At 38.2% G+C, this 27,431-nt stretch overlaps 2 protein-coding genes across 9 annotated transcripts in view; both read left to right on the top strand.

The window, feature by feature from the left end:
* The window catches only part of LOC141430177 (pancreatic lipase-related protein 2-like), a 29,620-nt gene extending 28,143 nt beyond the window's left edge, over positions 1 to 1,477 (top strand). For all 7 annotated transcript variants that reach the window (XM_074090765.1, XM_074090758.1, XM_074090757.1 and 4 more), the window contains one exon: positions 541 to 1,477. In XM_074090765.1, the coding sequence (XP_073946866.1) occupies positions 541 to 974 (434 nt within the window). In that variant the 3' untranslated portion in view covers positions 975 to 1,477. The remainder of the gene's footprint in view (positions 1 to 540) is intronic.
* A 6,685-nt stretch (positions 1,478 to 8,162) lies between these two features.
* On the top strand, positions 8,163 to 26,753 carry LOC141430175 (phospholipase A1 member A-like). Of its 2 annotated transcripts, none has more exons than XM_074090748.1 (4): positions 8,163 to 8,673; positions 24,481 to 24,781; positions 25,345 to 25,568; positions 26,006 to 26,753. In XM_074090748.1, exons 1-4 carry the CDS (start codon positions 8,559 to 8,561, stop codon positions 26,461 to 26,463), a joined length of 1,098 nt encoding a protein of 365 aa, XP_073946849.1. In that variant the 5' UTR covers positions 8,163 to 8,558; the 3' UTR covers positions 26,464 to 26,753. The 2 variants fall into 2 exon arrangements, with proteins under 2 accessions (XP_073946849.1, XP_073946851.1); XM_074090750.1 differs by lacking the exon at positions 8,163 to 8,673 and adding an exon at positions 19,669 to 20,000.
* The last annotated feature ends 678 nt before the right edge of the window (positions 26,754 to 27,431 follow it).

The raw sequence follows: 27,431 nt of genomic DNA on the forward strand, positions 1-27,431 counted from the left end.
CTGGTGAATTATCACCCGAGGGTTATGTTATTAAAAATATTTGTAGATGACCATTGGGACCGAAAAGTTCTCGAATGGAGACCGCGGATTGGCAAGCGTAGCGTAGGATGTCCACCAACGCGATAAACGGATGACCTGGTTAAAACCATGGGTTCTCAGGGGATGCAGGCCACAGAACCAAAACAACTGCTGGTCTATGGGGAAGGCGAATGTCCAACAGTGGACGTCCTACGGCTGATAATGATGAAATGAAAATGAAAAGATTTATTAAGATTATGATTCATCAATCTTTATAAATATCTATCTATATTTTATAATCCTAATGAAGTTTCGTAATATCTGTATTACGATATAATTAACAAACGGAACAAACAGAAAATATCATTGGATTAAAACTAACCTAAATAAAATATCCTTTAACCTACCATAAAATTCTTAGACCATAAGGCACGTATGTTTCCAATCACGTTAACAATCATCTTGTTTACAATGGTTCTTGATCCAGTTGCTAAAATGTACCATGTGGCATTTTTTTTTCAGACCAAAGACTGGATCCCTCCGATGCCGACTTTGTCCTCACCGTTTCCACCAACGTGGACGGCTTTGGCATAGCCACCCCCGTCGGTCACGTCACCTTCTACGTCAACGGCGGTGAATACCAACCAGGAGACGTCTGGTGGTTACCATGCACCATAATATGCAGCCACGTTCGCTCCTACAACCTCTGGGTATCAGCTCTAAACAACCCTCATACCTTCGTTGGCATTAAATGCGATACAATCCAGCAAGCGAGGAACAACGATTGCTATGATAGAACCCCTACGGTCACTAATACCATGGACTTGTACACTGATAGAACTAAACCAGGGATATATTACTTGGCCACGCTTAATAGGTATCCCTACTTTTTGGGACAGGGGGGGATTGAAAGGAAGCATGAGGAGACTTTCAAGGAATTAGGATCTACTTATTAATGCTAAAGATGTATTGACTGCACGGTGAGGTTCTACGGTGTAAATATTTCAAGATATTGGAACTATGAACTTAAACTACCAGTTAGACCATAGGGTTTAACCTAGGGGTTGTCCTATGACAATGAGAGCTAAAGTGAAACTAATGAACCTTAAGGAAAGTAGAGTTAAATACACTTAAAATCATACAAACCAAGTAAAACATGAAGAAGAAGTCTCCAAGTATAGGAAAGCCTTTTCGGAAATGCTAACTAGTTCCTACAACGAAAATATCAATACGAAGCCATTACGATACAATTATGAAGGCAATTACCACGAGAGTTCCAAACACGAGAAAGGAATAAAACAACACAAGTTGTTATCGTAACGAACATTATCTCTTTTATAAAGGACATAATTACAAAAACACATTCCATTCTAATAGGACAATTCCGAGTTCTATATTTTGCTCTTTTCTAACTGTGTAAGTGTTGGTGTTTTGCATAATAAATCTTCATTTCATACAGTGCAAAGACTTTTTCTTGGGAAGAAACAAAATCACAATTTACAGTCCACGCTCCCAACAATCGCCAGCCGCTGCCGCGGCACACTCGCTTCGCTCGCTCGGCTCGTGCGTTGTGGTCTCGCTTCGCTCGTCGTACCTAGATTTATCTTTTTTTCGGCATATCACGATGTGCCTGGTATAGAGCTAGGAATATCGACGAACGCATTGCTCTAATCGATCTGCAGTATTGTTTCTCAGGCACATCGTGATATGCCTGGCCAACGTTTAGGCGTAGGAATTTCGTGATATATGGCGGATTTTACGATTGGCCGCCGACACATACATACGTTCAAAAAACATAACCTTACTTCTGGCGGTCGGATAAAAACCCGGCGAAGGCAAATTAAACTTTTTCACACCTCTCCTTCAGAAAAGTTACTTTTCCTCCCTGACGAGAGGGAGCAAAGTGCAACTTTTCTGTTCAAGGCTTTTCTGAGTGAGTGTTTTATTGCAAATGCCAATTTTTGAAGTGGATAATTGTAAAGCCACGCTATTTTCTATGCTGGTTGTTCTTTAAATTATTAAATATTAATTTAGAATATTTTTTTCAAGTTTCTGAATGCTCGGTGTGAAAAGCTTGTATGAGCCACTCGGGAGCAAAATTATTTTCATCTTGGGCGTTAACACTTGAATCACTCATTGCGCTCAGAATTCTACTTTAGAATCCCTCGCTACGCTCAGGATTCTATTGTAGAATCCTTCGCTACATTCTGGATTCAATATACGCCCTCGCCGTAAATACACCATTTTGCTCCCTTGTGACACTAATAAGTATTTTGCATTCGTTTCGGAGCTACTTTTAGCAATTTGTGTACCTAAATAATAATAATAATAATAAAATACTTATTAATTAATAAATAAATAATAATGGTTATGATTGGTTATTTGGGAGTAATTTTTTATTTTTTATTTCAAGTCCAATTTTGTCACTTCACGGTCATCCCGTAAAAAAAAAAGAAAAATGTAATTACTTATTGTATAATTAATATAAGTAATTATTTCATCACACTTGCTCGTAAACAGTGTCGTAACATGCAGGCTACCTTAGTTGCAACCCCCCAAATAAAACCCTCTACCTTAATGTGCTTCTTATGAAGCCCGTGGTCGGTAAATGAGTCATTGCCCGTACTAATTTTCTTGTCATGAAGCTCAAGGTTGATAAATGAGTTTGTTACTGCATGGTGTGCCGCTGCTCCGTGCGCGCGCTGCACACGCACGCCATGCACATGCTGCGGAGGGGGAAGGCAGCGGGGAGCTGGCGCTGCCAAGAACGCAATCAGCGGTATCGGCAATTTTTGAAAAAATATTAGTTTTTCTCTTACAAATATACAATTTTACTCGCAAATGTGATGAAAAACATTGTATGCCGCGCGGGCGGTACTAGAATTACGAACATCGACTCATTAAAGCCCTCAGTCTTCGACTTCGGGCTTCTAATAGACTCTCGTTCGTAATTCCTTATTTACCGCCCTAAAGACACAATGACCTATTTCAGTTAATATGTAAAAGTTACAAAGTTAAGTATTGCTTTTAATAAAATTGTATGCATGACTTATTAAATTTTACTTTCTGATTTATTAGTCATTGCTTTGTTAAGCGCTGCCATCTGTTATTTATTTTCAAAACTACGACGTGCCCCATCCACATTGAAACGTCACCATGTCGGTGCTGCGTTTAAGTTCTAACCCAGATTGCTAGATGTCGCTAGCTTTAAATATTATCGGCAAAAAATCTGGCCCTCAAAATGTATGCAGTACCTAGTAGGTAATTATGCAGGTCCCATATTTTGTACCGCTGAGTATACTTATACCGCTGAGTTATAGGTATTTGTGTCTATCAATAAAGCAATGGCAGCGGTTTATTATTCGAGTCAAGTATCTCAACCGTCTCATTTTCGTTGTAGATTTTTTTTAATGAGCTGTAGAAAATGATGGCAGTTTCGATTATTTTTTGGATTCTTGTCCTTCTTTCTACTATTACCATCTGGAAACTGTTACAGAATCTTCTACCATGTCAACATGAAAGTGAACATGAAAATCATCCCACATCCATACTTCCATACTAATATTATAAATGCGAAAGTGTGTGTTTGTATGTTTGTCTGTCTTTCACGTCGAAACGGAGCGACGGATCAACGTGATTTTTGGCATAGAGATAGTTTATGGGCCAGAGAGTAACATAGGCTACTTTTTTTACCCGAAAAAATGCACAGTTCCCGAGGGAACAGCGCGTGATAACCGAATTCCACGCGGGCGAAGCCGCGGGTAAAAGCTAGTAACATTATAAATGCGAAAGTTTGTAAATTTGTTTGTTTGTTACTTCATCACGTGTAAACCACTGAAAAGATTTAGATAAAATTCGGTATACATATAGTTTGAAAGACATTTATAGTTTTTATCCCGGAAAACTACATAGCTTCGGCGGGATGGCGATAAACGAATTGTACGCAGACAGAGTCGCGGGCAAAAGGTTAGTACGGAATAAACGTAAATCAATAACATCGAATAATGAGCCCAGGGCAATTTTAAAAGGTCAAAATCCTACTATTATTATAAATGCGAAAGTTTGTGTGTATGTGTATGTGTGAGCGTGTGTATGTTTGTTACTCCTTCAAAAAGTTACTCCTTCTAAAACGGCTTGGCGGATTTGGATGAAATTTGGCATCAAAATAGCAGGGCCTGGAATAAAATATAGGCTACAGGCTACCTACTTTTTATCCCGATATTCCCACGGGATAGGGATAAAATCTTGAAATGTCAATCGCTGAGTTTAGAGTCTTGAAATTTTTGACAGTTGTTCTTAACACAACCTCAATGAAGACCAAGATATAAATTTTGAAATTCCAGGTGAATATTGTAAAATCCCGGAATTTCAATTGCAACTACCAGCTCGAATAGTTAACGCGTGCGAAGCCGCGGGTAAACGCTAGTTTTACAATAACTTTTGTACGAATAGACATTTGTCGGGATTTTTTTCTAATTGAACATTAAATTGCTAAATGGTCAAACATAACCTTCTAAAGGTTATGCCTAGAGGTATTTGGGTCATAAAAATCGGTCCAGCATAATCGTAGCAAATCAAATTTTAGAGACAGATAGACAGACAAAGACACGAGTGATCAACAGCATGAACATGAGTGATCAGCAAATGGTTTGCAACTTTTTAAAATATGTACGAACATTGCAAGTTAAATAAAAGCTTGTAGAAAGGAGAGTAGGCGACTCCTAAGATTTGAACTTGATCTCTCAGTGAACTCTTGCTATCTTCATTCAGTAGCCGGATTATCTCAGCCAAACGTGTTGGTCACGTGACTACACGAAATAGTCAATAGCTATTTACATTTTTTTTTGTCACAGTAGCATACACACCCATATAAGATGTCACTACATGGTTGCTAGGAACACGGAAAGTTGTACTCATACAATGGTAAATGCATCAAAATTTACTGCATAACGATAAAGTAACTTTTTTTGGTATCTTGCTAGACCAGCATATCTATAATACTATTCTCAAAAAAACTTCTAAGAAAACATATAATGTGGAAGCTGTGCAATTTGTCGGAAGATTTGTATGGAAGAGCAACCACCTTAAAAATAATATTTTATTTACTCCGCCAGTTAAATTAATCAAAAAATGTTGGACATATATAATACAGGAATTCTAGGAATCTAGCCTAGTGGCATTTTCTACATTTTAGACATGATCATGTCTGGCATAACGACCTTGTAAGTATGTACCAACACAACCGATGACATAACTCATGAGCAGAGATCGGACAAATGGATGTCATTGTTGGCAATAACATAGACATGACTCCAAAGATCTATTAATTATTTTAACCTGTAATTTAATTTGTATACTTCGTAAAATATTAATCAATAAATTAAATACAGACTTATTGTGTAGATTTATTAAAGTGAATCAAAATTATTTTTTCTAAATTTTCAGGGGTAAGTTTGTTCCTTTTCACATCCAAAATATACTTATGAGCTGAAAAACTCCGTCCGAATTTTGATGGAGTAATGTCTTTTAAGAGAAACTTCAAACACCTTTCTTTAAAGTCTTCGTTGCCTAATAGGTATGTAAGAGAAAATATAATTGAGTTCTCATTCTAAATGTAAAAGTTAAGCAATAAAAAATAAAACAATTTTGACATACCATTTCGACGTCGTATTTTATTTAAGTACTTCAATTTTCGCCATGAGCTCGGTGGAAAATTGACGATATTCAAAAGGCGACAAAAAAAATCCATGGCTTTATTTTATTTCTTAAATTGAATGAATGTCAGCATATTAATGTCAATGTCAAAAAATGATTGTATTTTAAGAAGGAAATCAAAAGAGGTATGATATCTTTCTTTTATTATCCCATTGAATTCTTAGCAATTATCACTAAGAAATCAATTAATTCATTAATTAATCTTTGGAGTCATGTCCACGTTATTGCGAGTAATGACACCCATTGGTCCGAACTCTGCTCATGAGACATAAGGATGGGTATTACAGATTTGTCGGGGATACCAGTTTGATAATTACCATTTAGGTAAGAAAAGAGAATAATTCCGGAAGACGTCCACTATTGAAAAAAAGCTTAGAACACAACAATGATCGACAACTCGCCACTTGTCGCGATCGCTAAATCCGCCAGATTACGAAATTCCTAAATTAAATGGCGCCATTTCACGATATGCCTAAACATTGTCCAGGCATATCACGATGTGCCTGAGAAACCAATACGGCAGATCGATTAGAAACGTATTCGTCGATATTCTTAGCTCTATACCGGGCACATCGATATTATGTATGTACCTAATTACCATAAAATACGAATTGTTTTCAAGATGATTTTTAAACCGGGACAATTTGCTTATCGGCCGGGACGCCGGGACGCCATGCTTCAAACCGGGACATGTCCCAGCGTACCGGGACGTATGGTAACCCTCTACGGGGACGATGTAGGTGCTCGTTCTCTTCATACATATTATGTGCCTCGACCGGGGATCGAATCCTTCGTGTCGATCAAACCTCAAGGTTCGTAGAACTTAATTACCTACTAGCTTATCTGGTCGTCAACATAACCATATTTAAGAAAACTGGATGTTTGTCTACCTCTACATACAATAACATACCTCAAAGGATGTTCCTAGGTATGTATGTTCATTTCGTTGTCTCTGTTATCTTTAGTTAGGCTAAGGGGCTGTTTCACCATCTATTGATTAGCGTTAACCGACGGTTAAATGTGATGCCGTCTCCGTCTATTCGAACAAAACAAAAAGAGACGGCATCACACCTAACCGCCAGTTAACACTAACCAATGGATGGTGAAACAGCCCCTAAGACTATATCCAAAACGAGTATTTTACACAAAGTCATTTAAATTTCCGTAAAAGATCGTCGTTAATAAGTTGAACACATAGCGTCACAATATAGTTGCTTAAGAAAAAAAAATGGACAAGTGGGAGCCGGACCAACGCACCGAGGATTCCGTAGGTGGTCGCTAAAATAACTGATTAGGACACCCTTACTTTTCTAGGTTTCGGTCTATCTCTGTGACGGCAAACAAACTGCATAATATCAACAAATAATAAAAGCCGGTTAAAGTGAGTTGCCTTAGAAAAACCATTGAAACTTTGTAAATAAAATTAGTAATAATACTTTTCTTGCCTTAATTTTTAATCTACTTAACCGACTTTATTTTACTTTTATAGCTTGTTGTTCAAAGTTCAAAGTTTTATTTGCTCGAATTATGGTACAAATGATGTTACAAAAAATGAGTTTAGATCAACACAATTCACCATACATTGGCATGCAAAATGTATAATCGGATCTAATAAATAATAATAATAATACTCATAATCATAATAATAATCATAGTAATAATAATAATAATTCACATTTCATTCATTATCATTAAATTATATAGAATAATGTCAAAATAGTATAGATAGTTACAAAAACAATTTACAAAATAATCAATTAATATTATATCACCTATATTATACCACTAGTCACAATTATTACTACATTTCCAAAAATTCAGACATAGTATAAAAACATTTTTCCTTGAGCCAGAACCGCAGTTTGGCTACAAAATATTTTATAACATGTTGTATCAGCAGTAAAAATACACATGTTAATTTCAACTGTCTATCTATTACGGTTCTCGAAATACAGCCCCGAAATAACCCTAAAAACGGCTAAGTGTGAGTCGGACACAAGAACGTTGAGTTCCGTATATTTTTTTAGGTAAATGTATCAAATATTACGCAATATAATTAGGTCCTGGCGCCAAACTGGCGCGCTTGCTTCGCTCGCTCGGGTCGCGCGTTTTAGTTGCAATTGTACCTACGAGTAACACTTCTCCTATTTCGCTCGCTCTACAGTAAAAGTGACTACATTACTGATATCTCTATGAAGTAGGAAATATTTGCCTCCAGTGTTGGTTATGTAAGTGAAATAAGGTGAAAAAATGTCTCATAAATAATAAAAAATAACTCGAGAGAATAAATCTGTCGAGAAAACCTGTTAGAAGTAAACCCCCAAAATTATTCTCAGCCAATCATTTCCCATAACGACAAATATGACGTCAAAGAACTTAATAAAACCTTTTGACATTGACATAGACTCTTCACATTTAAAAAATATTATCTAAGTATTCCGCGTTCTCACGTCACGTATGTTTAATATATTCAGAAAATAAAACAATTTGACAGCAACCCTGGCGGTAAACATAATACAACATCATTGCGAGCAAATATACCTATTTAAATATTACACAGTATTTATAAAAGTACTGGTCGTTTCAATGTCTTTGTCGCGTTTTTGCTATTGTGCCTTTCGCACATGTCATAAAATAGAATAAAAAAAAGTAACATGCTCATAATATCTTCTTTCAAATTTGGAATCTAAATAAATTTTGAAAAAGGATTCTTTAATAAAACAAACGAAGATCGTTTCATTTGTTTTCGGCTTTCTAGTCGTGTCAAGTTTTAAGACTGGAACGGTGATGAGATTATTTTAATTGGACGTTTGGAATAATCGAAAATGGGACTGTGTTACTTCAAAGTTGGATTCTTAGCTGTGATATTTCTTGTGTCAGTTTCGGCGGTAAATTATGACGCGGCTGCTGAGGGGTATCCTGTGGGTTTCCTGGCTCATTGTAAGTAGAATTTCATTGTATTTTTAACACCTAACTGATCACTGATGAGCTGCAAGTCTAGTTAAATCAGGGCTCTGCTAACAATGAATATTTATAAATTACATTGTGTTTGTGTATATTTTGACATAACACAAATTTGACCGGAACTCTCAGCTAGCTAGTGCTGCTGCTTAAGTAGCGTAGTAGATAAAAAGCAACCTGAGACATATGTACGAGTATATGCATAGAAAAAAATCGTGTCTAGATTCCTGTCCAGCGGTGGTGTAGGAGTTATAGCACGCAGCACCTGCTGCTGCTTGCTGAGGACCTGGGTTCGATTACAGTGCCGGTCTCTTTTTCTGGTTTTTCTGTGCAACCATCTCTCAGTTTATATTTTCGATATGGTTTCATGGGATATCCGTAAAAGTAACAAATTTAATATGAAAAAATATAAAAAGACTCCAAAAACCAATCATAATTTGATTGCTTAGTAGGGACATCTCTTGTCTGGGTGAGCGGTTAGTTCCAAAAGAATGTGACGTCTCTCGATGAGAGCGAAACATAGATGTCGCTAGTGCTGGTGCTTAAGTAGCGTAGTAGATAAAAAGCAACCTGAGATATGTATGCATAGGAAAAATTCGTGTCTAGATTCCTGTCCAGCGGTGGTGTAGGGGTTATAGCACGCAGCACCTGCTGCTGCTTGCTGAGGACCTGGGTTCGATTCCCAGCGCTGGTCTTTTTCTGGTTTTTCTGTGCATCCATGTCTCAGTTTGTATTTTCGATACGGCACTCTCAGTGCGCGAGTCCGACTTGGGCCTCTCGTAAAACCCTCATTGGCCGGTATTCAAAGAAAGAGCACATTTTTACTCCATCAGTCAAATTCCATTTCAATATGCACATTCGTATTTAAAGTGTGTAAAGCCCTTTTTCATCACACTTGCTCGTAAACAGTGTCGTACAATGCAGGCTACCTTGGTTGCAACCCCCCAAATAAAACCCTCGACCTTAATGTGCTTGTCATGAAACCCGTGGTCGGTAAATGAGTCATTGCCCCTATTAATTTTCATGCCACGAAGCCCAAGATCGGTAAATGACTTTGTTACTGCATAGTGTGCTGCTGCTCTGTGAGTGCATGCACATGCTGCGGACGAGGGGGGGGGGGGGTGAGCTGGCGCTGCCAGCCCTCAGCTCCCAGCCCTGCTGTAGTGCTGTAGTCAGCGGTATCGCCAAATTTAAAAAAAAATTGTTTTTCTTTTACAAATATACAATTTTACTCGCAAATGTGATGAAAAACATTGTATGTCGCACGGGCGGTACTACAATTACGAACATCGACTCATTAAAGCCCCCAGTCTTCGACTTCGGGCTTCTAATAGACTCTCGTTCGTAATTCCTTATTTACTGCCCTTAAGACACAATGTACTATTTCAAGGAGCCACAAAAAAAATTACAGCATTACAGTTAAAACCAATGCGCTGTAAAATTTAGATTACACAAAGAAAAAAAAGATACACAAAAATAAATAAAAGAACATACCTACAAAAATTACATAAAAAAACTCATTTGGGATTTTTGAATGGTGAAGGCTAACGGTGAAGGTTGATATAATTTTCTTAATATTTCGACGTACGCTGTGACGACGGTAAATCGTAATCCCGCCGTCACGGCATATTTGCTAAATATTCGTGACGCTCAATTGAATTGAATTTTTAAACTTCAAAAACTTTGGTTGTTACATATTTTATATAGAAAATCCGTACAAGTGTACTACCTACCTTCCTATACTCTAAAGTACAAGTAATCTTTAAGGCATCCAGGGACTATAGTTATTTGTGTCACAAGGGAGCAAAATCGTGTATTTACGGCGAGGGCGTACATTGAATCCAGAATATAGCGAAGGATTCTACAATAGAATCCTGGAGCGTAATGAGGGATTCAAGTGTTAACGCCCAAGATGAAAATAATTTTGCTCCCGAGTGGCTCATACAACTTTTCACACCGAGCATTAAGAAACTAGAAAAAAACAAATTCTAAATATTATTTAAGAACAACCAGCATAGAAACTGGCGTGGCTTTACAATTATCAACTTGAAAAATGGCATTTGCAATAAAATACTTAGAAAAGCCTTGAACAGAAAAGTTGCACTTTGCTCCCTCTCGTCATGGAGGAAAAGTTACTTTTCTGAAGGCGAGGTGTGAAAAAAAAATTTTCAATTATCATGCTTGTAAACTCCGTGTTTATGCTGGATCTAGGCGACATAAAATGACTTTTTATGCTCTAGTGCATATTATCTCCATCTAAGACCAAGGCCACAGCAAACAGCCACAGACAAAAAAGTTTCTATATATTTTTTATAATTTTCAATCTTAATGAAATTAAAATAAAATAAAATCAAAATAAATCAAGAAAACTAAATATTTATAACTATTTAGAAATGCATGAAAAATAAAAGGTACTTACCTAGTAAGTGAACAAAGTTTCCCCTGTTGTTATTTCATCTCATCGCAATCGAACTGAAACGCAGAGCATTAAACCCATTTCCCCCTCGACGTGTCTATCCACCCTCGCCGCTATATGAACGTCTCAGGTAAAATGGCTCGTTTTATGCTCTTGTTGTTCAATCTACTATTTTAACCCTACGACGGTATTTGACATAATTTAAAAAAAAATATATACTATAACTTACACGTTAAGCGACACGAGTGCGTAAGCTGAACATTGCCAAGTACTCGTATAGTGTCTATATAAACACCCGCACGCTAACCAAATTGTTTCACCGGTTAAAAAGTGCCAGATATTTGCAACAAATTATGTAAGTAACAATGAGCCTAAATTCCAAATAATTGGTCAAGTGTAAGTCTGACTCGCGAGGGTTCCGTACATCTCTTAGCATCAAAATGACTACCTGTTTTAAGTCCTTAAATTTAGGTACCGCCACAGGCAGATAATCTTCAAAGTTTTAGTTCTTTCCATAAGCTCAACTCACCCTGGACCGGTTTTTTAGGGTTCCGTAGTCAACTAGGAACCCTTATAGTTTCGCCCTGTCTGTCTATGTCTGGGTTTGCGAAATATTCAACTTTAAAGTGCTTTAAAAAAGTCGAGCGTCCCCCCCCCCTCTAAAATCTAAACTGTTGGGTGGAAATATTTGAAAAAAATCAGAATGGTAGTAGATATATGTGCCGAAGGCACAACCTTTTTTAAGTGAATTTAAGTTTTTATACTTTTTTTTACCAATTTTGAATAATTTTGTATGTTCTATTTGGCAGTCTGATTAAAGATACGTACGAGTTAACACGTGTTTTGTATTTAGTAGGCTCGCAGACCCTTAAGGCCCAGTTTTAGCCCTTAAGGTACCAGACCGCAACAATATATATCAAATTTGCAAGGACAATTATAGCGGCTAAGATTGCTTGAGAATTATTAGTAGTTAAAGAGTAAATAGCAGCCTAAGGTATAAAATATATGTACCTAAACTTGAAAGATTCCTAAGAAATCCGAAATCCTTAGAAAAATATTATTTGATTTTTCGTAATGGCTACGTTACACTATCCTAGGCGTGTCTGACACGCTCTTGGTCAGTTTTTATTACTTGTTGCATGCAGTGCGTATATTATTCCGAATTTGAGGTTTGTGTGTTTAAAAGTTACGAGAAACAACGAAACATAAAAATAGTTTCTAACTAATAGGTACCTACGTTTTTTATGTGTCTGTCTATTCCAGTTCTCGAGATACAGAACTGTGGTAGACAAGAGGAAAGGTAATAATAGGTCCCGTTTGTCACAATTCGGGTACGGAACCCTAAAAATGAATAAAATGCAATGCGGGCTTGCGCCAGATTTGACGTATTATAACTTATAAAAAAAGGATACAAATCTTTGTTGTTTTTTTTACAGAACACAGTAATAATAATACTAACTAACCGTTTATTCCAGACTAGTCCTGTATACATCATGTTAGTTACTCTAACACAGTACTATCCATAAAATTAATGCGTTTTTATTATTACAAGAACTTTTCTTTAGCTTGCCCTGTTTATTTATTTTCTTTCAACTATGCTTTAATTTCATCATAACCACACTAAATACCCAGCACAAAGCGGGACATTTCTGCTCTAGAGCGGAAAAATTGTATGAAAATATTTTATTGCGTTGTTTTAGTTTTTTTTTTTAAATTGCACCACCAAAGAGTAACACAAGTATTTTTGCTATAAAATTAGCCTGCATAGTGTAAAAAAATTTAGTGTTAGGTTGATCACCTGACGGTCTTATGAAATTCGACAGATTGCGTACAAAAAATTGTTGCTACCAATCCTACCAAAAATAGTAAGTAGCGTATATTAAATGTGTTTGGTTGGCCAACCTGGCGCCCATCCGAAATTTAAAATATCTGCTATATATACTAATTCTACCAAAAAAAAGAAGAAAGTAAAAAAAACATATTGGCGGTAACCTTGCGAATTTTCCGTGGACATATTTATTGAGAATGCGAATGTAAACTTACATAAATGGAATCATCGACATTTCTTTCCTATTAATTGTTTAGCATGAGTTTTTTTTTTCGTCAACTATTCCTGTAATAGTTGAAAGAAAAGCAGATTATGCACCTCGCATTAAGTAATTTATATTGCCCTCGTGCTTTTTAAAGCCCTCGCTGACGCTCGGGCTCCAAATCGGCACTCGGTGCGGTAATACATAACTTTCTGCTTGGTGCAACAATCTACTATTATTTATTTGTTTGGGTCAAACCTTGGAAGCTAAATTTGACCGACTTCCAGCGGTCCAATTGACTTGCCTTATCCTTGCTAGAATAACTCCATACGTGGAGGCTGTCATACCACTCGAGCAGGCTGGTTTCAGGGGTGGCAGAAGTTGTACGGATCAGGTCCTAGCCCTAACCACACATATCGAAGCTGGGTTTCAGAGGCAACTAAAATCCACTGCAGTCTTCGTGGACTTAACTGCTGCTTATGATACGGTATGGAAACAAGGGCTGCTATTTAAAATTATTAAAACGATTCCAAGCAGGGAAATAGCAGATACCATCATGAGCATGCTTAGTGAGAGGGAGTTTGAGGTCTACCTGGGTAACGCCAAAAGCCGCAAGAGAAAACTCAATAATGGCCTGCCACAGGGCTCTGTACTTGCCCCGACTCTTTTCAATCTATATATCCACGACTTACCACCGACTGAGGCCACCAAATTCATTTATGCTGATGATATAGCACTTGTATTTCAAGGTAGAGACTTCAAGTCTGGCGAGGAAGTATTATCATCCGACTTATCAAGGCTCAATGAATATTTTAGTTCCTGGCGTCTGATACCAAGCCCAAGCAAGACAGAAGTGGCGTGCTTCCACCTTAATAACCGTATGGCAAACTACCAACCAGCTGTCTCTTTCAAAGGGGAATTACTTAAGTACAATCCCTGCCCAAAATACCTTGGAGTGACACTGGATAGGACTCTGACGTACAAGGAGCACCTCCAAAAGGTATCCTTGAAGGTTGCCTCACGGAACAACATCCTCCATAAACTCTGTGGCACTACCTGGGGTGCCTCCGCTGATTGCCTGCGTACGTCAGCTGCAGCGCTCGTCTTTTCGGCAGCCGAATACTGTGCTCCGGTATGGCTTGAGAGTGCGCACGTACAAAAAGTGGACACTAAATTGAATGAGGCCATGCGATGTGTCTCGGGCACAATCAAGTCTACTCCCCTCCACTGGCTCCCAGTTCTCAGCCATATTGCTCCGCCACATCTCCGCAGGATGCAAGCGCTAAAAAGAGAAGCGGAAAAAATACAGGCGGACCAGTCTCTGCCTGTTCACCAGCCTTTCTGTCACCCTCCACCCCAACGGCTTAAATCTCGGCACCCTGCTTGTGTAACAGCCCAAAACCTAGGGGATTTTGACATCAAACAGAGGTGGAAGGACGAGTGGAATGCACAAACTACTGGAACTGCCCTGCAAACTATAGACCCCACGGTTAAACCAGATGGTTTCAGTCTACCACGCAAGCTCTGGTGCCGCTTAAACAGACTGAGAACAGGACACGGACGCTGTCACTACTTTCGGTACAAGTGGGGTTGGCGGGACTCGGCCCTCTGCGAATGCGGCGAGGAGGCTCAAACTATGGAGCACATTGTACAGCGCTGCCCTCTACACTCATACTCGGGCTCCCCTGGAGATCTGTACAATCTGACACCTGACTTAATGTCGTGGCTTGGGACCCTGAATGTGGATTTATAGCTAGTTTGTAATTTGCTTTCTTTAGTGTAATTGTTTAATGTTTTACGCCATACGATTAAATAATAATTGACTTGCAAATTGGAAATACTTATGTAAATTTGGTGACAATGCAATAATATAGTGCACTGACATTGAGTGGTCCTGCCGGGATCGTCTCCGCAGGAGGGAACTCCTCAATGGTTAATAGTACCGATTTGAAATTTGGTACGGATACATATGCAGTCAAGAAAAAGTAAAGTACAATTAGCAAAAAGTACAGTCAGCAAAAAATCTTGTATTAAAAATGAAATTTTTAACAGAAACTTATTTTCTGTATTTTTGTCTAATTTTCGTAATGGATACCAACTCTATACCTAGTCATAATTTTGTGGGCGAAACGAACTCACACTATTCCGGTTTTTGTGTTACGTAAATCTACAGGCAATTTAGATTCCAATAAGGTAACAATGTATGTTAATATTGTAGCTGCTTGAAAATCGAGTTTTTGTAATTTATTATTCGTTCCTTCCGTATAAAAAAATTTAACCGTCAAATAAGCCTAGGAGTCGGACGATTATGGCTTGAAAGCCACGTGACTTTTTTCCTTGATTTTGTTTAAAAATAAGAATTATATTTGTTTAATATTTAATCTTTAGGAACCACTGACGCCGCAACGTTATTGACCGGTTCAACTCAATGCACTCAGTTTATAATAAGTTTTTGTTAAAAAATAATTTTAATACTAGTTTTTTGTGCTGACTGTACTTGCATTGTCACTTTAACTACATATCCTGTGTGAAGTTTCAAGTCAATGCCATTATTCGATGAAGAGTTTTTTCCTAGGGAGACGAAACTGGCCGGATTACCAGAATTTTACAAAAATCATACCCAGAATTTATGACATTAACCTTGTAATAATTGGAAACCGCTCTAGGGGTCAAAGTCTATCGCCCCAAACCTAAGTAAAGGTTAATGTGGATCAGAACCGGTCTTCGAAGAGCCTTGAAGGAGGCCTTTGGCCATCGGTGAGGTTTGGATCGTCATCGTGTGTGTGTGTGTGTGTTTATGTCGGTGTATTTGTATTGTAGTGTTGTGAAGTGTCTAGTTTCTAGTTTTGTTGCCGTTGTCCGCGTTGCAGAATTTAATTTAAAAATATTTATTAGTTTGACATTTGGAGACCTTATACATCTCCATTTATTTATTTTAATAATTATTATTAGTTTTTGACCTTGGAGGCTTTTTACAAATCTGAAGATTGTATAATTTAATTAGTTTACTTTGACATTTAGAGACTAAATACATCTCCCCTCTTTTTGTGTTGGGTGTTAAAAAAGGAAAATGTTATTTCTGTTGAATTTTTCCGATTTGCAATGTTTTATGCTTTTGTTTCTAAGCAATTATTACTCGGCGCAAAGCGCGTGCGCATGGCGAGGTGGAACGTGGAACTGATGGCACCAGGAGGACACCTCAACAATAAACGTCTGACGAGATATGGAGAAAAGCAATAATTATTTTGATGTAGTATTAATTAATAGGCACTTGACTTTAATACGCATAAACTTAACATTATAAATATTTTTTGCCGTCACTTTTAAAAAAAAATAGGGAAGTAAGATGGCGAACTACCGGAAAATTCCAGAAAAAAAACCCGTAGGCGGATAGAGTTTCAATTAGGGCTATGCGGTATTGGGCTTGATGGCAATACCGGTATTCAAATTTTGAAAACCGGTATCCCGGTATTTCGGTAATTTTTCGGTATTTTCCATATTTTCCCTTTATTTTTCTTTCTTTCTGTATAAGTCTGTTGTTTTGTTGAAATATAACCAATATACATGAAAAGCAAGATTTAATAAACTTCCCTTTTAATGAGCAAGTATTAAAATAAAAAACTTAAGTTAATTGTTAACTAATACTTACATAATATGTAATTGGATTCTCTAATGCTTCGGTGAAAATTGTTTCACCGATTATTAGTTCCCAACTAAATTTTCGCATAATTTCTTTTGCTTGTACGAGGCTCATTAAATATCCAGTTCAAGCTTGAAAGGTCTCTACTGATGAAATCTACGCTCCGCCCGGAACCAGATCAGCTCCAAAACCCCGAGAGCTTTCAGCTCAAACTTCAAAACCATTTCGAATGCCTAGGTAGCGACGTGAACGATTACAACGACGGGTTTGTGGAAGCTGTCCATACGATCGGATCTAACTTCTTCAAAACCCGCCGTACTAGAACCAATAAGCTCTCGCGCTCTGGCCTTAGGCTCATGGAGGTGAGGCGTGAGATGCTGCTACAGTCTTCTGGTGACGCTTAATTGTCGCTATCAGCAGTTCAATAGGCAGATCTCAAAATCTCTGAAGCGCGATGTACGCCGATTTAATACTAATAAATAGCATTGAAGAGGCTATTGAGCGTATCAGAGACTAAGGTGTTTACCAGGGATCTGTCTGTAAGTCAAAGCCGGTTAATGAAGTTGAAGACCGACGACGGCAGAATCATTTCATCCAAACCTGAGCTGTTGGGGGAAAACGAGAGGTTTTATGGATAGCGACACGACAACCCGAACACCCGTCGAAAATCTAGCTAAAGACCCGAGGGCTAGATTAACCCGACACTATCACGAAGACATCCCAGACGTCAGCCTGCACGAGATTAGTATGGCCCTCAAATAGCTTAAGAATGACAAAGCCCCGGGTGATGATGAAATTACAGCCGAACTCTTGAAGGCGGGTGGTAAACCAGTCCTTAAGGACCTTAAGACGCCGTTTAGTTCCGTCCTCCACCAAGGGGGAACACCGAAAGCATGGAACAGAAGACAGTGGTGGTGCTCATCTTCAAAAAAGGTGATAACACCTTGCTGAAGAATTATAGACCCATCTCACTTCTGAGCCATGTTTACAAGCTGTTTTTCAGGGTCATCACAAATCGTCTCGCAAGCAGGTTTGACGATTTCCAGCCTCCCGAACAAGCCGGCTTCCGAAAACCTATAGTACCGTAGACCACATGTACGTTGCGGCAGGTTATACAGAAGACCGAAGGGTATAACTTCCCCCTTTGCCTTGCATTTGTGGACTACGAGAAAGCCTTCGATTCGATCGAGACTTGGGCTGTGATGCAGGCTCTCCAGCGGTGCAGTTGACTACCGGTATATCGAAGTGTTGAAGTGTCTAGTGTCTGTACAAAAACGGCACTATGTCCGTCCGATTACATGACCAGAGCACGAAGCCTATTCCTCTGCAGCGGGGAGTCAGACAAGGAGATGTGATCGCTCCGAAACTGTTCACCGTTGCATTGGAGGATGCTTTTAAGGTTCTGGACCGGAAAGGACGAGGCATCAACATTAATGGCGGGTACTTCACTCGCCTTCGATTCGCCGACGATATTGTATTCATGGCTGAGACCATGGAAGACTTCAGTGCTATGCTCGCCGACCTCAGAAGTTTCCGACCGAGTTGGCCTAAAAATAAACATGGGCAAGACGAAAGTCATGTCTAACTAATGTCCATGTTGTCGCAACTCCCGCAATAGTCGGGGGCTCTGCGCTCGAAGTTGTTAACGACTATGTATACCTGGGACAAACGGTCCAGTTAGGTAGGTCCAACTTCGAGAAAGCTTACACTACAAATAAGCAAAGCAAACTTGTGCGCGGTAAATTTGAAATTTGAAAGTAGATCTTAATCTAGGTAGGTAAGTAACTTCAAAAGCCATAAGTCTGAAGACTCTGAAGACTAGTTATTAAAAGTGCTTTCTTGTTTAAAATTAAAGTCGACTATTACTATTTTAAGCACAAGTCAAAATACCGAAAAACCGGTTTTGTAGATATTTAATACCGGTATTAAAAGAGGGGAAAAAATGACCGGTATCCCGGTTTTTCGGTAATACCGAATACCGGTATCCATGCCCTAGTTTCAATTGGCCCAAAAATATGTTTCAAATATTTAATAAGTAGATTTTTTTAGGAAACAACCCCTTTACCATCTAATATTGAAAGGAAAAGTGGCAAAAAATCGAATGCCTGCCAATACGAGCTGCTGCTGAAAGGCCGTTTCCTAAAAAAAATCTAATTTGTAAATATTAGAAACATATTTTTTCTTGAAACAAGAAAATGATTTGGATATACCACGAGCAAATGGCCTAGTGGTTAGAGAACCTGGCTACGCAGCTTGAGGTCCCGGGTTCGATTCCCGTGTCGGGGCAGATATTTGTATGAAAAATACGAATGTTTGTTCTCGGGTCTTGGGTGTTTACTATGTATTTAAGTATGTATCTATCTATATAATTATTTTATCCGTTGCTTAGTACCCATAATACAAGCTTTGCTAAGCTTACTTTGGGACTAGGTCAATTGGTGTGAATTGTCGCGTGAGATATATATATTTTTTTTATATGGCCCAGTTCTGTTAAAGTTCCACGATACGCCGTGTGAAATTTTTAAGCATGGCCCGAAGTCACGGCCTCCTCTCTCGGACTGTGACAAGATTCATCTTTGTAATGTTTTGTTTAATTGACAAAAGGAAAAATACATGTCCAATACTTTCTGATAATGCCGGGAATCGCAAAGTGCCATGGGCGCAGACAAAAACGCGCAATTGGCATCAGTCTGCTTGTTTTCTTTTGCGCATCCATCAGCAGCGTACTCTAGTTGTCTTTAATGATGTCTTTATCGTGCAATAGTTGTTTGAGACTAGTGAAAACGGAACGGCAACCCTGGCTTGACAGTAAAAAACGCGAATACTATTAACGCTTTACGCATGCAAATTACACGTGGTGTTTATAAAGTGATCTTCGCGAATCAATAACTTTGTTTAGTTTTTGCTACTAAAGGCATCGCACATGTCGAATTTTATTAAAAAACCTTGACATTATTTATTAGAATTTGACAGAGCACGAAGAGAATGAAAACAATCGTAACGTAAGAGGCTCGTTTGCTAAGCCCAAAGGGGCTGCTTGTATCAAATTTTGAAATTAGAAGAGATTGCGTGTTATTTTTTTATTGGACGTTGGAATAAGTGAAAATGGGACTGTGTTTTTTTAAAGTAGGCTTCTTCGCTGTGATTTTCTTGGTGTCAGTTTCGGCAGTTAATTATGACAAAGTTGCTGAAGGTTATCCTACGGGATTTCTCTCCAACTGTAAGTAGAAAAGTTTTTTTTGTATTCTTTTGCGGTCTGATCTTCTGGGTTTGGGTTGTTGTTATAGACTCTGTGCATGGAACAAAAATCTAAATCATTCTACCGTAGAAAATGGGGTAGATTGCACTATTTTGGAAGTAAAAAGATTTTTTTTTACAATCGATGATCGCGAGTTAAACGAAATCTTGTAAAAAAAAGAATGAACCGCCAATCTTGAAAGTATTTTAATATTATAGTATGTATTTTTTAGTATTTTTATATAGGTATCTGCTGATACACTCCACTCTAAACCAAACGTGCATGCATAAAAAGATTGATGAATGTAGAGGAAGTGAGAGTTGTATGCCAGGATCGCAGCAAGTGGAAGGATGTAGTCACTGCCTACCCCGTTGGGGAAGAGGCGTGATTTTATGTATGTATGTATGTAATTAAAAAATACCATGTATTTTAGAATATAATGTAATATTACTTATACCTACAATAATCAATAACCTTATCGAAAAAGAAGGTGGTGCGATGTCAAACCGGTTTTATAATCAGTGGTCGTAATAATCGTCACTCCTTATTGCGTCAGTTTAATAACATACAACTTGACACCTAACGCCATAAATTCGACGTCAAAGTAGTAAATAAACACAGAGTTATGCTGCGGTTCTTATTATATACCTCGTTAAGGTCTCATACTACCTTCTACTAAAACCGCGATGTTGCAAAGTAATTTATAAGCGCAATATATTTATGTGCATTGAGTTATATAACAGAGTACCCGAAAAGATACGACCTCGTCAGGGGAATTTATTTAAAAGCAAATTAAACAGCTGGCTTCTTGACGAATGTTTTTATAGTGTGAAATATTTTCTCGTGACATGTAAAATTAGATAATTTGTATAATTTTGTATTATATTAATTATTTTTGACCGGTTAATTTATATTTTATGTAATTCTCAATTTTAATCTAAATATTTGCACGCCTGTATGTAGGCTGAATACATGACTGACTACTGGACAAGCAATAATAACATCCATCTGAATACTGTATTGTTAGGAAATAAATTCGTTTCATTTAATTTCGTACACTAATCTCAAAACCTCATTCTTGGCACTCAGCCGATTCAATGAGGCAGATCTAGAACGAAATATCGCAATAAAAGTCTGGGACCCCTGCATGCCCAACCATGCGTTTAGCGTGTCATACTTCCTGGCGGTGAGATGGTGTCGCAAAGAATTAAAAAAAATATATATTATAAATAAATATATATTTATGTTCGTGTGCATCATTGGTAGAACCAATCTGTCAGAATATCTTATATGCTTTGAGCTCTCCCCTAACTAATGTTTTGGATAAATTAAGTAACATAAAAAATTATGAAATAAGTTTTTGGTAAAATTTAATTTTTAATACAAGCTGTACTTTTTATTGACTGTTCTTGCATTGTCACTCAAACTGCATTTGCATACCAAATTTCTAGTCGATGCCATTAACCATTGAAGAGTTCCGTCCTGTGGAGACGATCCTGGCCGGCCTACCAGGATGTCGCTACCAGATTTTTGTATTGTCACGCAATTTAGATAAATATACCAAAGTTCAAGTCAATCCAACTACTGGAAGTTGGTCCAATTTAAATTGCAAGATTTGATTACAGACACAAAGACAGACAGACAACTGGACAGGTGAAACTAAATAAAATCTTGTAAAATACTAATACATTATTAATATTTTTCACACCTTGTGAGCTGTTACCGGAAACTACAAAATTTAATAATGCTGCGTCACTCAACTATTGTCTTCGTTGGTTAAAAAAAACTGATCTTTTGACATTGCCAGTATGGCATATCATCGTCGTTCCAGTACCATCATATTAGTCCTTGATTTCAATACGGACTTTAGCACATAAGTGGAATTTGCTCATTGTACTAAGGAACTACCTATGGCAAAATAAGAGGTCTATCAATTATTTAACAAGTTGCTATCAAATGGATATGTCGCTAAAGTCGAACTTTCAAGTTGACAGACACGTCTATTGGCATTATTGTTTTATGACATGCAAACGATTATCAACTCTAGGGTAGACCACATATTTGGCTGATGGTACCAGAGATGTGGGAGTGATGAGTTTATCACGAACCAATAGAATGGCAAATGAACAAGTGGGTCTCCTGATGGTAAGAGATCACCACCGCCCATAGACACCTGCAACACCAGGGGATTGCAGATGCGTTTCCAACCTAGAGGCCTAAGATGGGATAGCTCAAGTACCAGTAATTTCACCGGCTGACTTGCTCTCCACGCCGAAACACAACAGTCTAAACACTGCTGCTTCACGGCAGGATTAGCGAGCAAGATGGTGGTAGCAATCCGGGCGGACCTTGCACAAGGTCCTACTACCTGCAGTACTACAGTGAACGACTTCTTGGCAGGCGAAGTCGCTAGCAAAAGCTAGTGTTTAATATACACGAAGTAGGTGAAATTTATTACACGATAATGTTTATTTATCATGATTTATAGCAACTTTAAAGAGGGTAGTCATGTTTTCTATTTTTGGTAGGTACTTGGTAATATTAAAAGTTTAATCGATTAAAATACTGTTTTTAGGGTTCCGTAGTCAACTACTGTCCGCGGGTAAGCTCAGATACCGTTAGTACTAGAAAGCTGTAATTTGACATGAATATACATATCAGTCACGCCGACAGTGGTACAATAAAAAAAAAGTAGTAAAACATCAAATTTAGAAGGAAAATTATGGCGGCTAAGATTGCTTGAGAATTATTAGTAGTTCAGAGTATCGTAGTATCGCAGTATCGCAAATGCTTATAGAGTAGTGGTGGTTGGCTGTTCGTAATTTTTCCTTTGTCAGTTTAATGTTAGTAAGTAAAATTAAAAAGTTAGAGCAGCGGACAATAATGGATTTTCATACATACTTCATGGCCTAGGCCAAGAAGTTATGTAGAGAGGTGGTAGGGAGCCATAAATGAGAAACTTCATGTCTCCATTTCGTGACATTAACGCATACATTTCCGAGATGTTTGAGAAAATAAAATTATTCTTATTCTTATTATTGGTTCTAGAACTGTTTTCATTTGTACTCCAAAAGTCGCCAGATAAACCATTTTTTTTAATCAAAACTTTTTTTTGGTCGCTAAGATTTAAGCAAAAGCCGTCACTTCTAGGGATAAAGTCACTAAACTGGCAACATTGATAGCCGCCGCGGGCCCGTCGCGGGTCCGACCCGCGCTCTGTGTGAATACAACGAACCGCGCGGCTCCCGCGGCGGACACGACCCGACCCGCGCCCGCTCTCTGTGTGTGTTGCCCTTTAATAGCAGCCTAAGGTAGAAAATATACCTAAACTTGGAAGATTCAGTACACAATACGAAATCCTTAGAAACATTTATATATTGGCTACGGAATCCTATCCTGGGCGTGTACATACTATTATTTTTAGACATTTCACTTTCTAGACGATAAACAACTAAGATGTTTTTCTTCCCGGGCCAGAATACAACTGAGACCGGGTGCGCTAAAGTTCACATAAAACTTCAACTCCAATTATTTGGAAGTTTGAAAAAGTTTTTTATTTACTTAGCTTTTAAAAAAAATAACACAAGACTTTTTTCCTGACAGTAATTTTTGTTTCCTTTATTAGATACATTATATTTTTGTTTACTTGCATTGTCATTCAATCTACAAATGTACACCAAGTTCTAAGTCGATCCGTCCACTGGAAATTAAACAAAATTGACTTTAAGATTTGACGCAACAGCTAACAGGGCAAGCTAAATAAAAGCTTTAATAAAAACCAATAATCAATCATAGTCTCCTTTGTACTATTTTTCTATTCATAATCATAACATGTTTCAGCATATCTTTTCTACGGGTGCTCTGGGTGCTAGGGTAGGTCAGGTTAGGTTGGAACTATGATCCTAACCAACATGAGTGGCCAAAAAATATAACTATTAACAACATTTTAAATAAATAAATAAAATAAAATCGTTTATTTCAGATCACAAAGAATCTATAGTTTTGTTAGCATACAATGACATCCTACTTATAGGTACCCATGTTAGTGATGAATTTCACATTAATAAGAGAATAAATAAAATCTTAGAATTGACAATATGGATCAATATTATCTGAAGACGTAGTAAAAAATTATGAAAATAAAAATTAGGAAGAGTAATGGTTATGAATACAGCTCCTTAGTAGAAAATAAACTATACTAACAAATTACAAGAGTAAGACAGCCGGTGAAATTACTGGCACTTGAGGTATCCCATCTTAGGCCTCTAGGTTGGCAACGCATCTGCAATACTCTTGGTGTTGCAGATGTTTATGGGCGGTGGTGATCTCTTACCATCAGGAGACCCACTTGCCACTTGCAGTCGAATAAAAAAAAAAACTGTCAGCCAGAGACTAGAGACTTCTAAACCAACTCTAAACTGCAAATCTTCCACAGCTAATCCCCTTTGTTTTCCATCTTCAGGTCCAGGCTCATGGAAACCAGCTGTCATCAAGCCGAAGAGCCTGAAGAGCCTCTATCTCTCAGTCATGGGTCCCGGCAACGTCCTCAGGGCCAAATGGACGCCCTACGACTATTATCACGCAGCTGACATCGCCAAGCATCCAGGGTTTGACATGAAGAAGAAGACTTTCATATATGTGGCTGGATACCTGGATGCTACCACGCTGCCGCTGGGCAGAACTATGGGGGAGATCTATAAGAAACTTGGCTATAACGTGCTCATATTGGACACTGTTGAGTTTACTGCCAGGGATTTCCCCGTGTAAGTTTCAGTTTCAGCATCATATCAGTCATAGGGCGTCCACTGCAACAGTGGACTATGGCCGGGCTATGTACTGGAGAGGCCTATGTCCAACTGTTGGGCATGAGCCTCCCCCATATATACTCATATGTCCCATCGTATAGTATACGTGTACCTAATTTAAAATTATAAGTCAACGAAATCAAAAGAAAAAGGTGATTCCGTATGTACAAATTGTCGGGAAGTCCAAACCTATAGTTGTCCTAGAATCTTGAAATTTTAAGCTGTAGCTCTTATTATGTGTATATAATAACAAAAAAGCTGAAAAATTTAATTCTTACTTTTTACTGCCCAAATATCTCTTAAAATAAAAATTACACACGCCAAATCCCTTGAACAAAATGTTTTGATTAAGCAATATTATGCCTATGACTATATTGAAATGTTAAAGACTGTATGTAAATATTCCTAGGCACTGTTAATGAGTGTATTTTGAACAATAAGTCAGAGAGTAAATCAATAGTAGTTTTAGTTCGTAAGTAAATAACGTTCACCAAATCTTACCCAAAGCTTTTCTATTTCAGAGCCGTACGTTTCATGCGTCCCATCGGTTTCCACGTAGCGGAGATGCTCGCCAACCTGACCAGTCTTGGACTGGATCCCAAGAAGCTCGAGCTGGTGGGCCTCAGTCTTGGAGGACAGACTATGAGCTTCATAGCCAAGAGCTACCGTCAAATAACTGGCAGGAACATCTCCTCACTTGTTGGGCTGGACCCGACTGGACCTTGCTTCAGACATCTGGGGCCTGGTAAGTTATTTAGCTTAATAACTACTCTCAGGTAAATTATCGCTAGATGGCGTTAGTATCGTGGAGCCGCTTGACATTTGTGTCATTTTTGTGATTGATCAAATATAACTAAATGAGCCAATCGCAAGCAAGACTGAAACGTCAAACGAACCTCCCGATACTGATACCCCGATACCAACCTTTATTCTTAGAGGCGTAAAGCACGTACAAGTTTGAAGCCAATCATCTAGTTTACAATGGTTTTTGATACAGAAAAGAAAAGTTGCTGAATGATAAAATTTTTCGTATTTCTCATTTATTTACTCAAATAAAAAATAAAAGAAGTACAGAAATACTTGTATATTCTATATACCTCTGTGTAAACTGAATAGCAGTTTGTTGGCAGAAAGTGTAGAACATTCGTCCACGATTTTGATATTTTTAAATTTGTTTTTCAGACCAAAGACTAGATCCCTCCGATGCCGACTTTGTCCTCAGCGTTGCCACCAACATGGACGGCTTTGGCATAGCCACCCCCGTCGGTCACATCACCTTCTACGTCAACGGTGGCGAATACCAACCAGGAGACGTCTGGTGGTTACCATGCACCATTGAATGCAGCCACGTACGTTCCTTCTTTCTCTGGCTATCAGCTCTAAACAACCCTCATACCTTCATTGGCATCCAATGCGATACAATCCAGCAAGCGAGGAACAACGATTGCTATGATAGAACCCCTACGGTCACTAATACTATGGACTTGTACACTGATAGAACTAAACCAGGGATATATTACGTGGCCACGTTCAATAGGTATCCCTACTATTTGGGACAGAGGGGGATTAAAAGGAAGCATGAGGAGATTTTCAAGCAATTAAAATCTATTAATGCTAAAGATGTATTGATGGCACGGTGAGGTTAGTACCTACGGTGTAGTTTTTGTTTAATTACAAATACTGTTCGTGTCAAGTAACATTGAAATATAATTCTGATAACGCGCTACCTGTCAATTATAGAAATGTGTAACTTTTTTTATTTTTTTACAACCCTACAAATTAACTTGGCAAAAATGGTTAAAAAGATGTCGTCTTGACAATTTTGATGTTCTTTGGCACGTTTCGTTCATAGTTATAAGTGTAGAGAACCTGACTTGTTCTAATTTATTTGTGATTTGTGTTAGTCAATAAAACAGCGTTCCTTAAGAAATGTGTGCTTTATTCCTGGTTACAGTTTTCCACTGTATTTACAACAATTCACGATGTTGAGCAGAAACCCTCCTTTTTTTAGGGTTCCGTAGTCAACTAGGAACCCTTATAGTTTCGCCATGTCTGTCCATCTGTCTGTCTGTCTGTCCGCGGGTAAGCTCAGAGACCGTTAGTACTATAAAGCTGTAATTCTGCATGACAAAGTGGCAAATAAATTTTTAGGGTCCTCCCATACACGTAAAGTGGGGTGTTTTTTTTCTCGACTAACCCTATAATGTGTGGTATAGTTGGGTGGCCTTTGGGGGGTTTAAGACGATTTTTGGATTCAGTGTTCTATTTGCGAAATACAATTTTAAAGTGAAAACTTTCATTAAAATCGAGCGTCCCCCCCTTCTTCTAAACAGGAAGCTAAAGTACATATGTTGTATTTTTAAAAGTATTAACCTTAGCGGTCCCCCGACACCGACGACGCTTAGATAAAAAAATATTACTAGATACTTATATTAAATTAACTTAGGCTAATTTTGCGGGAAATCAGCATAGTCCCCGCGGGATAGGGATAAACAAATTCTTCGCATCGAAAATACAAACTGAGACATGGCTGCACAGAAAAACCAGAAAAAGGACCAGCGCTGGGAATCGAACCCAGGTCCTCAGCAATCCGTGCTGCGTGCTATAA

The sequence above is a fragment of the Choristoneura fumiferana genome, chromosome 8 (genome assembly GCF_025370935.1).
Source record: "Choristoneura fumiferana chromosome 8, NRCan_CFum_1, whole genome shotgun sequence".
Taxonomy (NCBI): Eukaryota; Metazoa; Arthropoda; class Insecta; order Lepidoptera; family Tortricidae; genus Choristoneura; species Choristoneura fumiferana.

Bases quoted from the DNA above. Each gene is read 5' to 3' on its own strand.
- LOC141430175 (XM_074090748.1), top strand. From the start codon at position 8,559: ATGGGACTGTGTTACTTCAAAGTTGGATTCTTAGCTGTGATATTTCTT. The intron at 8,674-24,480 runs GTAAGTAGAATT...TTCCATCTTCAG, and splicing joins TGTGGGTTTCCTGGCTCATT to GTCCAGGCTCATGGAAACCA. The intron at 24,782-25,344 runs GTAAGTTTCAGT...TTTCTATTTCAG, and splicing joins ACTGCCAGGGATTTCCCCGT to AGCCGTACGTTTCATGCGTC.